At 45.7% G+C, this 13963-nt stretch overlaps 1 protein-coding gene across 2 annotated transcripts in view; it reads left to right on the plus strand.

Moving 5' to 3' along the window:
• The first annotated feature begins 3529 nt into the window (after positions 1-3529).
• LOC118375301 (A disintegrin and metalloproteinase with thrombospondin motifs 19-like) overlaps positions 3530-13963 on the plus strand; it is a 144179-nt gene continuing 133745 nt past the window's right edge. For both annotated transcript variants that reach the window (XM_052525097.1, XM_052525098.1), the window contains exons 1-2: positions 3530-3907; positions 4195-4694. In XM_052525097.1, coding sequence (XP_052381057.1) covers positions 3841-3907; positions 4195-4694 — 567 coding nt within the window. In that variant the 5' untranslated portion in view covers positions 3530-3840. The remainder of the gene's footprint in view (positions 3908-4194; positions 4695-13963) is intronic.

Here is a 13963-nt window from a genome sequence, read left to right on the forward strand (position 1 = left end):
CTGAGGGATGAGGCTGGAGAAACCATTCTCAAATTCATAGACAGAGCTATGGATGCAAGGCCTCACCATCCATGATATCTAAATTATAGTTTGAACCATGTTTTGAGGTTTGTTTACATTTACTTTGTTTACAAACATTGGAATAAAACAAGCTTATATTTGGGGTTCTGATGGGGTACGACAGTTTAACTAAGCTCATGGGTCATATCATTAATTCATAAGGCCAAAAATGAACGAAGCAAGTGCAGATTGCCCCTTTTAAAGTGCACAAGTCACTGCCCAGACGAGAACCGTTGACTGACTGAGTGAGTGACATCACTAAACCTGGCCCATCAATACCAAACATGCCAGCAAGACTGGCAAAGCTTGAACTCAGAATGCCCAAATTGATTACATGCCCATGTTGCTGCCAATTTGATTACTTGTGCTCTTCTTTCTTGTTTTCATTTGTGTTGAAATGTGTCAAATTATTCCGTAATATGCCACCTGGTAAGAGGACTATATTGAAAATATCTTAATCAACTTTGCATTACCCCATGAGATTTGATATTCCAGAAGGCTGTATGAAATCATATCAGTATGCTTTGGTACAGGACTAATCAGACTTATCAAGTATTACTCAAATCCTCCTTCGTTGAAAAAAATGGATTAGATCATTTTGCATCAGGTCATCTCACTGTGGTAGTACAAAGCCAGATAGAGCACCACAGTGGAGGTGTCATAATACCCAAAAACCCTAGCAGTCAAACAGGGAAATGGTTGCAATCGTTTTTCCACCTTTCATTTTTCCTATAAGGGCTGTGGTTTGTGTAGGCTTACCCTGGCGTGATGTTTTGATAACCATATCAATCTCTCTCAGACAGGTTGACTTATCAATATATTTGGCTCGATTTACTCTCAGATTCAAAAATGCTAATTAGCATCCAAGTCGACATCATGCAAGACAACAAATCCCTGCAATCTCCTGCACATCATCTCTAACTGACAACTTTGCTAACAGGTATTGTGTCAACTTGCACAACACAAGACATTTTTCCAATTTCATCATTACTACATTTAGGTAACATTAGATAGTTAATCCAGAGACTCTTACCTTTGCCTCGATTTGGCAGTCTCGTCCAGATCATCATGGCATTTCATAGCCACATTAGCAGCTAATTAGCATTTCATTTTTGGAGGGTAAATACAGGCTAATATATTGATAAACATCACCTTGTCCTAGATGTATTTACATGGTTATCAAAATGTCATGCCAGGCTAAGCCTACACAAAACACAGCCCTTATTTTAAGTGTTTCTTGACACCCTATTGGAAAAATGAATGGTGGAAAAATGATTGGAACCATTTCCGTTTGACCTGCTCGGTTTTATGGGTATTATAACTAATACTGTGGTACTCTATAGCACCTGGATGGGACCCTAGCTCTGGTCCAGGGTGTTAGTGAGTGCTAGCTCTGGTCCAGGGTGTTAGTGAGTGCTAGCTCTGGTCCAGGGTGTTAGTGAGTGCTAGCTCTGGTCCAGGATGTTAGTGAGTGCTAGCTCTGGTCCAGGGTGTTAGTGAGTGCTAGCTCTGGTCCAGGGTGTTAGTGAGTGCTAGCTCTGGTCCAGGGTGTTAGTGAGTGCTAGCTCTGGTCCATGGTGTTAGTGAGTGCTAGCTCTGGTCCAGGATGTTAGTGAGTGCTAGCTCTGGTCCAGGGTGTTAGTGAGTGCTAGCTCTGGTCCAGGGTGTTAGTGAGTGCTAGCTCTGGTCCAGGGTGTTAGTGAGTGCTAGCTCTGTCCAGGGTGTTAGTGCATGCTAGCTCTGTCCAGGGTGTTAGTGCATGCTAGCTCTGTCCAGGGTGTTAGTGCATGCTAGCTCTGTCCAGGGTGTTAGTGCATGCTAGCTCTGTCCAGGGTGTTAGTGCATGCTAGCTCTGTCCAGGGTGTTAGTGCATGCTAGCTCTGTCCAGGGTGTTAGTGCATGCTAGCTCTGTCCAGGGTGTTAGTGAGTGCTAGCTCTGGTCCAGGGTGTTAGTGAGTGCTAGCTCTGTCCAGGGTGTTAGTGCATGCTAGCTCTGGTCCAGGGTGTTAGTGAGTGCTAGCTCTGTCCAGGGTGTTAGTGCATGCTAGCTCTGGTCCAGGATGTTAGTGAGTGCTAGCTCTGGTCCAGGGTGTTAGTGAGTGCTAGCTCTGTCCAGGGTGTTAGTGCATGCTAGCTCTGTCCAGGGTGTTAGTGCATGCTAGCTCTGTCCAGGGTGTTAGTGCATGCTAGCTCTGTCCAGGGTGTTAGTGCATGCTAGCTCTGTCCAGGGTGTTAGTGCATGCTAGCTCTGTCCAGGGTGTTAGTGAGTGCTAGCTCTGGTCCAGGGTGTTAGTGAGTGCTAGCTCTGGTCCAGGGTGTTAGTGCATGCTAGCTCTGTCCAGGGTGTTAGTGCATGCTAGCTCTGTCCAGGGTGTTAGTGCATGCTAGCTCTGTCCAGGGTGTTAGTGCATGCTAGCTCTGTCCAGGGTGTTAGTGCATGCTAGCTCTGTCCAGGGTGTTAGTGCATGCTAGCTCTGTCCAGGGTGTTAGTGCATGCTAGCTCTGTCCAGGGTGTTAGTGCATGCTAGCTCTGTCCAGGGTGTTAGTGCATGCTAGCTCTGTCCAGGGTGTTAGTGAGTGCTAGCTCTGGTCCAGGGTGTTAGTGAGTGCTAGCTCTGTCCAGGGTGTTAGTGCATGCTAGCTCTGTCCAGGGTGTTAGTGCATGCTAGCTCTGTCCAGGGTGTTAGTGCATGCTAGCTCTGTCCAGGGTGTTAGTGCATGCTAGCTCTGTCCAGGGTGTTAGTGCATGCCCTACCGTGTACGTAATCGATCATCTGGGATACTGTAGGATCACATAGAAAGGATATCAGTGGTCTTGCTGACGCTTTTGATAAGCCTATCATCTAGAGAATAATGGAGAAAAAAAAACTCTATGAAACCCCAGAGTCATTGCTGAAAAAGGGTTCTCCTATACACAAACTTACACGTTGTGAAGGGTTAGGAGCATGGGATCAACTGATGATGATGAATGAATACAAAAATAATCACTGCAACCCAGCAGGCTGCTGTTTTTACACAATTATACAGCTCTTTTTATTACACCTATTCTATGAGGAAAACAACATAGGAAATCGTTCATTGGAAAATATGTTTTGACTATGGTAAAAATCAAACACAGCAGACCTTGGCAATTACCCTTTATTGCATGATCCAAAAGATATACAGGTGTCCAAGAAATTAAATGGAAAGAACCAGCATTTGTTCAGTGAGAAGCTAAATGAAATCTCAAACAACTGAAAACGAAGTGACAACATTTTGACATGACATTTTCATTCAATTTGAGCAAAAATAACTCCAATATATAGATAGCTACAGTAGACAGACAGTAGTTTATTATGCTCCAATTAAATCTGTAAAAAGAAGCCTGCATGTTGTATTTTCTTTTGCACACCTCCTCCCCAACAAATTAAGGAAGCAACTCAACACGTGTAGCTATATTCTTCTCTGGTCTTAGTGCAGTTGAGTAGGCTATTTAGAGCTTGCGGTATTGACTGCTCGAGTGTGCTCTCTACCGCTCAGTGCGCGCTGTCCATACATCAAAATACACTTCTATACAAATCTCTCTCTCTCTCTCCTATGCTGACTTTTTGATTTTTACAGTGCAGGATACGGAGTCATTCATTTGGAAACACGTTCATGTGAGAGAGGAGAGAGGCGCATTTACCGGGAGATGGGGGAAAAGTATCAGGCAGCGCATAGACAACACAGAATTTGACTAATGTGCGTGGAGAGCAACTTTGTTTAACGACTCTGTAAAGGTTAATTGAACAATAACTGAATATGCATCTAAAGCGCATCTTCAGTCTCCTCCACCAGTTATGTTTTCTTGGAGCATTTGCCATTGCAGGTATATGTGAAACACCTTCAATATGCAGTTTAAACGTTGATTTAGTTCATCAGGTACTCACAAGGCATGGTAACAATTCTCGATGTTTCTCACTGTTATAATTCGCTGAGTTAGCTAATATAGTGATGCGCAGGTGAGACATCACTCAGTCATTTTATTGGAGCAGACAGGCTCATCCATGGGCTACATTTTCTTTGCTCCAGTTGACCTTTCTGAAAAAGACTATAACGACTAATCCTATGGTATTTGCTGTCTTCTTTCTCTCGTTTCCTATTTTTACTCTCCAGATCCACACCCCTTCCAGGAATCCGAGTCCGAAATTATTTTCCCGGAGGTTTTTCCAGATACAGGTCCACCGGCTCCTGATAAACCAAATAGCCGAGAGACTGACGCCAGCGCCGGAGCTCCGGATAAACCAACTAGCCGAGAGACTGACGCCAGCGCCGGGAGCAGCTCTCGGGAGGTTCGTTCCATTTTAAACTGGGAAGAGTACGAATCTCCAGAGCTATACCATTGGGAACCTCAAGGACCGCAAACGGCTGCTTCCACAGGGCTGAGACTCAGAATTCCTGCTTTTGGCAGGGACCTGCACCTCATCCTGAAGAGAGACACTCGATTTCTGTCCCAGAAATTCATGGTGGAGAGGAGACAGAAAGCACAAAAGGCATCTCGGAGCAGTATGCCAGTTTCGTCCGCTGCCAACACAGAAGAGAGAGGATGCTATTACAGCGGAACTGTTCTTAATTACGCAGGATCCATTGCCTCATTCAGCACCTGCGCAGGACTGGTAAATATATCATATTCAAGTCAATAGCATGATTGGCATATTTGTTATGTTTATTGATAGGCCTAAGTGCTATTTGTTGTGTATTTGTGTATTTGTTGCTCTTGCATGAGAATGGAATAGCCTGTAACACCTGACATTTCCAACATCATACTTCTGAGTTTGCATACTATTAAACAACAACAATAGGGTACATTTCATTTTTGCAATCCAAATACACTGTTTTAGTAGGCTACTGTCTAGACATCCGTTCAGACGATTCATACATTCAGAGTTGGAGGTATGAGTAGGACAAGGGCCATTGAACTCAAACAAACAATCTACCCATTGTGACTTGATAGGAATTTTGAAGGTTCTCTACCCATTGTGACAGTTTAATAGGGATGTTGAAGGTTCCCTACCCATTGTGACAGTTTAATAGGGATGTTGAAGGTTCTCTACCCAGTGTGACAGTTTAATAGGGATGTTGAAGGTTCCCTACCCATTGTGACAGTTTAATAGGGATGTTGAAGGTTCTCTACCCAGTGTGACAGTTTAATAGGGATGTTGAAGGTTCCGTACCCAGTGTGACAGTTTAATAGGGATGTTGAAGGTTCCCTACCCATTGTGACAGTTTAATAGGGATGTTGAAGGTTCTCTACCCATTGTGACAGTTTAATAGAGATGTTGAAGGCTCTCTACCCATTGTGACAGTTTAATAGGAATGTTAAAGGTTCTCTACCCATTGTGACCGTTTAATAGGGATGTTGAAGGTTCTCTACCCATTGTGACAGTTTAATATGGATGTTGAAGGTTCTCTACCCAGTGTGACAGTTTAATAGGGATGTTGAAGGTTCCGTACCCAGTGTGACAGTTTAATAGGGATGTTGAAGGTTCCGTACCCATTGTGACAGTTTAATAGGGATGTTGAAGGTTCTCTACCCATTGTGACAGTTTAATAGGGATGTTGAAGGTTCTCTACCCATTGTGACAGTTTAATAGGGATGTTGAAGGTTCTCTACCCATTGTGACAGTTTAATAGGGATGTTGAAGGTTCTCTACCCATTGTGACAGTTTAATAGGGATGTTGAAGGTTCTCTACCCATTGTGACAGTTTAATAGGGATGTTGAAGGTTCTCTACCCATTGTGACAGTTTAATAGGGATGTTGAAGGTTCTCTACCCATTGTGACAGTTTAATAGGGATGTTGAAGGTTCTCTACCCAGTGTGACAGTTTAATAGGGATGTTGAAGGTTCCCTACCCAGTGTGACAGTTTAATAGGGATGTTGAAGGTTCTCTACCCATTGTGACAGTTTGATAGGGATGTTGAAGGTTCTCTACCCATTGTGACAGTTTAATAGGAATGTTAAAGGTTCTCTACCCATTGTGACAGTTTAATAGGGATGTTGAAGGTTCTCTACCCATTGTGACAGTTTAATAGGGATGTTGAAGGTTCTCTACCCATTGTGACAGTTTAATAGGAATGTTAAAGGTTCTCTACCCATTGTGACAGTTTAATAGGGATGTTGAAGGTTCTCTACCCATTGTGACAGTTTGATAGGGATGTTGAAGGTTCTCTACCCATTGTGACAGTTTAATAGGAATGTTAAAGGTTCTCTACCCATTGTGACAGTTTAATAGGGATGTTGAAGGTTCTCTACCCATTGTGACAGTTTAATAGGGATGTTGAAGGTTCTCTACCCATTGTGACAGTTTAATAGGGATGTTGAAGGTTCTCTACCCATTGTGACAGTTTAATAGGGATGTTGAAGGTTCCGTACCCATTGTGACAGTTTAATAGGAATGTTAAAGGTTCTCTACCCATTGTGACAGTTTAATAGGGATGTTGAAGGTTCTCTACCCATTGTGACAGTTTAATAGGGATGTTGAAGGTTCTCTACCCATTGTGACAGTTTAATAGGGATGTTGAAGGTTCTCTACCCATTGTGACAGTTTAATAGGGATGTTGAAGGTTCCCTACCCAGTGTGACAGTTTAATAGGAATGGTAAAGGTTCTCTACCCATTGTGACAGTTTAATAGAGATGTTGAAGGCTCTCTACCCAGTGTGACAGTTTAATAGGAATGTTAAAGGTTCTCTACCCATTGTGACAGTTTGATAGGGATGTTAAAGGTTCTCTACCCAGTGTGACAGTTTAATAGGGATGTTGAAGGTTCCGTACCCATTGTGACAGTTTAATAGGGATGTTGAAGGCTCTCTACCCATTGTGACAGTTTAATAGGAATGTTAAAGGTTCTCTACCCATTGTGACAGTTTGATAGGGATGTTGAAGGTTCTCTACCCAGTGTGACAGTTTAATAGGGATGTTGAAGGTTCTCTACCCATTGTGACAGTTTAATAGAGATGTTGAAGGCTCTCTACCCAGTGTGACAGTTTAATAGGGATGTTGAAGGTTCCGTACCCATTGTGACAGCTTGATAGGAATGTTAAAGGTTCTCTACCCATTGTGACAGTTTAATAGGGATGTTGAAGGTTCCGTACCCATTGTGACAGCTTGATAGGAATGTTAAAGGTTCTCTACCCATTGTGACAGTTCAATGGGGATGTTGAAGTATGTCTAAAGTGGGAAGGTACTGTAGCTCCTCTGTGTCTCTGTCAGTATGTGTGGTGTATTTGTGTTTATATGTGTGTAACTCCATGCATACCGCCTTAGCCTTAGGTGTATCTTTTGAAGGTGTGGGAGGTAAACTCTCCAAGGTCCACTGCCTTTTTGGCCCACCCTGCTTTGTGCCGTCTCAGGGCAGACAACATGAACTTCTCCGTGAGCCACAGCACAGAATCATTAGCAGCCCCCTGAGGTTTTAAGGGTGAGCTCCTGTGGTTAGAGAGGCTTGGACTCAGTCTCAACAGTTTGGACCACAGTCCCGGGCTCTGTCTTGTTAACCCGAAACTTCGCCTCACACACATTGAAACATGCAATGAGCTTGGCAAAGGCACGGTATTGCTTTTCCCTTCATTGTTTTCTTCCTTGTTTGTCCATGCGACAACAAGTTCTCAATTAATGAAATATTGCAGTTCATGTGAATTAACTTTTACGATGGCGACGAAACCAGTTGTGTGGTTTTGCAATATTGGTTTTGTTATCGTCTAAATATACCAGTATCTGTGTCTAGTCATTTTGTAGAACCAGTGTACAGTATATGCCATTCTACACCATTGGATCAGTCCACACAACAATGTATCACTGAGAAATATACCACAGCCAGACCTCTGACCTAAGATAAACCGAGTACTGTTTGAAGTGATGGTCTAAGGTTCTGATGCTCACACCACAGTAGAGGCAGCATTAGGAATCTATAACATTGTTGACCTCAGCAGACTCACCAAAGGTGACAGAATTTCGAGGCTAATTTTAGAATGTGACAAACGTTACATAAGTTGACATTTAATCAACCTCTCTCTCTCTCTCTCTCTCTCTCTCTCTCTCTCTCTCTCTCTCTCTCTCTCTCTGCACTGATACATTTAGTTTCATAGTGTCTACAACTTCTATGCATTCTGGTGTATGGCTGTGTATTGTGTGGAGATTAGCATTTACCTAACATTTCAATGGCATGGCAAGGTTGACTTCACTCCATAGTTCTGCATATTTGGAAAACGAGTCTCTTTTTAAAATACTGAATCATTCAGAAAGTCTCTCTCTCTCTCTCTCTCTCTCTCTCTCTCTCTCTCTCTCTCTCTCTCTCTCAGCACTGATACATTTAGTTTCATAGTGTCTACAACTTCTACTGAATCATTCAGAAAGTCGACCAAAACTGCTGAAATGTAACGAGCAACAGGATTTGACATGTTGTGTCCTGTATGTCCATTCGGCAAAATTATGTTCCAATAATGTTTGATTGACAATAGCAGAGTTGGCCATGGCTCAAATTGCACAAAAGGATGGAGTTGGCGGGGTGATTGACAGGCCGTATACGGATCGACCTCGACCCTAAGCCCTTGTAATTGGTATAATTACATAGCCATAACACTGCAACAGTAGCCATGTCAGAACTGCGAGGAGGGATAACTGCCTTATTATTATTTGACCATGCTGGTCATTTATGAACATTTGAACATCTTGGCCATGTTCTGTTATAATCTCCACCCGGCACAGCCAGAAGAGGACTGGCCACCCCACATAGCCTGGTTCCTCTCTAGGTTTCTTCCTAGGTTTTGGCCTTTCTAAGGAGTTTTTCCTAGCCACCGTGCTTTTACACCTGCATTGCTTGCTGTTTTGGGGTTTTAGGCTGGGTTTCGGTAGAGCACTTTGAGATATCAGCTGATGTACGAAGGGCTATATAAATACATTTGATTTGATTTGATAACTGGAGTGAGAAGGAGAAATTGGTTGATAAAAGAATGACCCAAAGACTTAACTCTAGTGCAGAAGTAAAACTCAGCCATGTTGTTGTTCTGCTAGTTTCTTGCTGAACTCCACACTGATGCCTTGATGATGTGAAAAGTCCTTCTGAAAATGAAAGGTGGTCAACATAAGGTCAGTGAACCGTCCTCAGACCTGTTGTTCTGTTGTTGAGGGGTCAGTGTAGTCTCACAGACTCAGACCTGTTGTTCTGTTGTTGAGGAGTCAGTGTAGTCTCACAGACTCAGACCTGTTGTTCTGTTGTTGAGGAGTCAGTGTAGTCTCACAGACTCAGACCTGTTGTTCTGTTGTTGAGGAGTCAGTGTAGTCTCACAGACTCAGACCTGTTGTTGAGGGGTCAGTGTAGTCTCACAGACTCAGACCTGTTGTTGAGGGGTCAGTGTAGTCTCACAGACTCAGACCTGTTGTTGAGGGGTCAGTGTAGTCTCACAGACTCAGACCTGTTGTTGAGGGGTCAGTGTAGTCTCACAGACTCAGACCTGTTGTTGAGGGGTCAGTGTAGTCTCACAGACTCAGACCTGTTGTTGAGGGGTCAGTGTAGTCTCACAGACTCAGACCTGTTGTTGAGGGGTCAGTGTAGTCTCACAGACTCAGACCTGTTGTTGAGGGGTCAGTGTAGTCTCACAGACTCAGACCTGTTGTTGAGGAGTCAGTGTAGTCTCACAGACTCAGACCTGTTGTTGAGGGGTCAGTGTAGTCTCACAGACTCAGACCTGTTGTTGAGGGGTCAGTGTAGTCTCACAGACTCAGACCTGTTGTTGAGGGGTCAGTGTAGTCTCACAGACTCAGACCTGTTGTTGAGGGGTCAGTGTAGTCTCACAGACTCAGACCTGTTGTTGAGGGGGGGTCAGTGTAGTCTCACAGACTCAGACCTGTTGTTGAGGGGTCAGTGTAGTCTCACAGACTCAGACCTGTTGTTGAGGGGTCAGTGTAGTCTCACAGACTCAGACCTGTTGTTGAGGGGTCAGTGTAGTCTCACAGACTCAGACCTGTTGTTGAGGGGTCAGTGTAGTCTCACAGACTCAGACCTGTTGTTGAGGGGTCAGTGTGAGTCTCACAGACTCAGACCTGTTGTTGAGGGGTCAGTGTAGTCTCACAGACTCAGACCTGTTGTTGAGGGGTCAGTGTAGTCTCACAGACTCAGACCTGTTGTTGAGGGTCAGTGTAGTCTCACAGACTCAGACCTGTTGTTGAGGGGTCAGTGTAGTCTCACAGACTCAGACCTGTTGTTGAGGGGTCAGTGTAGTCTCACAGACTCAGACCTGTTGTTGAGGGGTCAGTGTAGTCTCACAGACTCAGACCTGTTGTTGAGGGGTCAGTCTCACAGTCAGAGTCTCACAGACTCAGACCTGTTGTTGAGGGGTCAGTGTAGTCTCACAGACTCAGACCTGTTGTTGAGGGGTCAGTGTAGTCTCACAGACTCAGACCTGTTGTTGAGGGGTCAGTGTAGTCTCACAGACTCAGACCTGTTGTTGAGGGGTCAGTGTAGTCTCACAGACTCAGACCTGTTGTTGAGGGGTCAGTGTAGTCTCACAGACTCAGACCTGTTGTTGAGGGGTCAGTGTAGTCTCACAGACTCAGACCTGTTGTTGAGGGGTCAGTGTAGTCTCACAGACTCAGACCTGTTGTTGAGGGGTCAGTGTAGTCTCACAGACTCAGACCTGACTTGTTGAGGGGTCAGTGTAGTCTCACAGACTCAGACCTGTTGTTGAGGGGTCAGTGTAGTCTCACAGACTCAGACCTGTTGTTGAGGGGTCAGTGTAGTCTCACAGACTCAGACCTGTTGTTGAGGGGTCAGTGTAGTCTCACAGACTCAGACCTGTTGTTGAGGGGTCAGTGTAGTCTCACAGACTCAGACCTGTTGTTGAGGGGTCAGTGTAGTCTCACAGACTCAGACCTGTTGTTGAGGGGTCAGTGTAGTCTCACAGACTCAGACCTGTTGTTGAGGGGTCAGTGTAGTCTCACAGACTCAGACCTGTTGTTGAGGGGTCAGTGTAGTCTCACAGACTCAGACCTGTTGTTGAGGAGTCAGTGTAGTCTCACAGACTCAGACCTGTTGTTGAGGGGTCAGTGTAGTCTCACAGACTCAGACCTGTTGTTGAGGGGTCAGTGTAGTCTCACAGACTCAGACCTGTTGTTGAGGGGTCAGTGTAGTCTCACAGACTCAGACCTGTTGTTGAGGGGTCAGTGTAGTCTCACAGACTCAGACCTGTTGTTGAGGAGTCAGTGTAGTCTCACAGACTCAGACCTGTTGTTGAGGGGTCAGTGTAGTCTCACAGACTCAGACCTGTTGTTGAGGAGTCAGTGTAGTCTCACAGACTCAGACCTGTTGTTGAGGGGTCAGTGTAGTCTCACAGACTCAGACCTGTTGTTGAGGAGTCAGTGTAGTCTCACAGACTCAGACCTGTTGTTGAGGGGTCAGTGTAGTCTCACAGACTCAGACCTGTTGTTGAGGGGTCAGTGTAGTCTCACAGACTCAGACCTGTTGTTGAGGGGTCAGTGTAGTCTCACAGACTCAGACCTGTTGTTGAGGGGTCAGTGTAGTCTCACAGACTCAGACCTGTTGTTGAGGGGTCAGTGTAGTCTCACAGACTCAGACCTGTTGTTGAGGGGTCAGTGTAAGTCTCACAGACTCAGACCTGTTGTTGAGGGGTCAGTGTAGTCTCACAGACTCAGACCTGTTGTTGAGGGGTCAGTGTAGTCTCACAGACTCAGACCTGTTGTTGAGGAGTCAGTGTAGTCTCACAGACTCAGACCTGTTGTTGAGGGGTCAGTGTAGTCTCACAGACTCAGACCTGTCTGTTGGGGTCAGTGTAGTCTCACAGACTCAGACCTGTTGTTGAGGGGTCAGTGTAGTCTCACAGACTCAGACCTGTTGTTGAGGGGTCAGTGTAGTCTCACAGACTCAGACCTGTTGTTGAGGGGTCAGTGTAGTCTCACAGACTCAGACCTGTTGTTGAGGGGTCAGTGTAGTCTCACAGACTCAGACCTGTTGTTGAGGAGTCAGTGTAGTCTCACAGACTCAGACCTGTTGTTGAGGGGTCAGTGTAGTCTCACAGACTCAGACCTGTTGTTGAGGAGTCAGTGTAGTCTCACAGACTCAGACCTGTTGTTGAGGGGTGAGGGGTCAGTGTAGTCTCACAGACTCAGACCTGTTGTTGAGGGGTCAGTGTAGTCTCACAGACTCAGACCTGTTGTTGAGGAGTCAGTGTAGTCTCACAGACTCAGACCTGTTGTTGAGGGGTCAGTGTAGTCTCACAGACTCAGACCTGTTGTTGAGGGGTCAGTGTAGTCTCACAGACTCAGACCTGTTGTTGAGGGGTCAGTGTAGTCTCACAGACTCAGACCTGTTGTTGAGGGTCAGTGTAGTCTCACAGACTCAGACCTGTTGTTGAGGGGTCAGTGTAGTCTCACAGACTCAGACCTGTTGTTGAGGGGTCAGTGTAGTCTCACAGACTCAGACCTGTTGTTGAGGGGTCAGTGTAGTCTCACAGACTCAGACCTGTTGTTGAGGGGTCAGTGTAGTCTCACAGACTCAGACCTGTTGTTGAGGGGTCAGTGTAGTCTCACAGACTCAGACCTGTTGTTGAGGGGTCAGTGTAGTCTCACAGACTCAGACCTGTTGTTGAGGGGTCAGTGTAGTCTCACAGACTCAGACCTGTTGTTGAGGAGTCAGTGAACCGTCCTCAGACCTGTTGTTGAGGGGTCAGTGTAGTCTCACAGACTCAGACCTGTTGTTGAGGGGCCAGTGTAGTCTCACAGACTCAGACCTGTTGTTGAGGGGTCAGTGTAGTCTCACAGACTCAGACCTGTTGTTGAGGGGTCAGTGTAGTCTCACAGACTCAGACCTGTTGTTGAGGGGTCAGTGTAGTCTCACAGACTCAGACCTGTTGTTGAGGGGTCAGTGTAGTCTCACAGACTCAGACCTGTTGTTGAGGGGTCAGTGTAGTCTCACAGACTCAGACCTGTTGTTGAGGGGTCAGTGTAGTCTCACAGACTCAGACCTGTTGTTGAGGGGTCAGTGTAGTCTCACAGACTCAGACCTGTTGTTGAGGGGTCAGTGTAGTCTCACAGACTCAGACCTGTTGTTGAGGGGTCAGTGTAGTCTCACAGACTCAGACCTGTTGTTGAGGAGTCAGTGTAGTCTCACAGACTCAGACCTGTTGTTGAGGAGTCAGTGTAGTCTCACAGACTCAGACCTGTTGTTCTGGTGTTGAGGAGTCAGTGTAGTCTCACAGCCTCAGACCTGTTGTTGAGGGGTCAGTGTAGTCTCACAGACTCAGACCTGTTGTTGAGGGGTCAGTGTAGTCTCACAGACTCAGACCTGTTGTTGAGGGGTCAGTGTAGTCTCACAGACTCAGACCTGTTGTTGAGGGGTCAGTGTAGTCTCACAGACTCAGACCTGTTGTTGAGGGGTCAGTGTAGTCTCACAGACTCAGACCTGTTGTTGAGGGGTCAGTGTAGTCTCACAGACTCAGACCTGTTGTTGAGGGGTCAGTGTAGTCTCACAGACTCAGACCTGTTGTTGAGGGGTCAGTGTAGTCTCACAGACTCAGACCTGTTGTTGAGGGGTCAGTGTAGTCTCACAGACTCAGACCTGTTGTTGAGGGGTCAGTGTAGTCTCACAGACTCAGACCTGTTGTTGAGGAGTCAGTGTAGTCTCACAGACTCAGACCTGTTGTTGAGGGGTCAGTGTAGTCTCACAGACTCAGACCTGTCACAGACTGTTGAGGGGTCAGTGTAGTCTCACAGACTCAGACCTGTTGTTGAGGAGTCAGTGTAGTCTCACAGACTCAGACCTGTTGTTGAGGAGTCAGTGTAGTCTCACAGACTCAGACCTGTTGTTGAGGGGTCAGTGTAGTCTCACAGACTCAGACCTGTTGTTGAGGGGTCAGTGTAGTCTCACAGACTC

Source organism: Oncorhynchus keta, chromosome 9 (genome assembly GCF_023373465.1).
Source record: "Oncorhynchus keta strain PuntledgeMale-10-30-2019 chromosome 9, Oket_V2, whole genome shotgun sequence".
Taxonomy (NCBI): domain Eukaryota; kingdom Metazoa; phylum Chordata; class Actinopteri; order Salmoniformes; family Salmonidae; genus Oncorhynchus; species Oncorhynchus keta.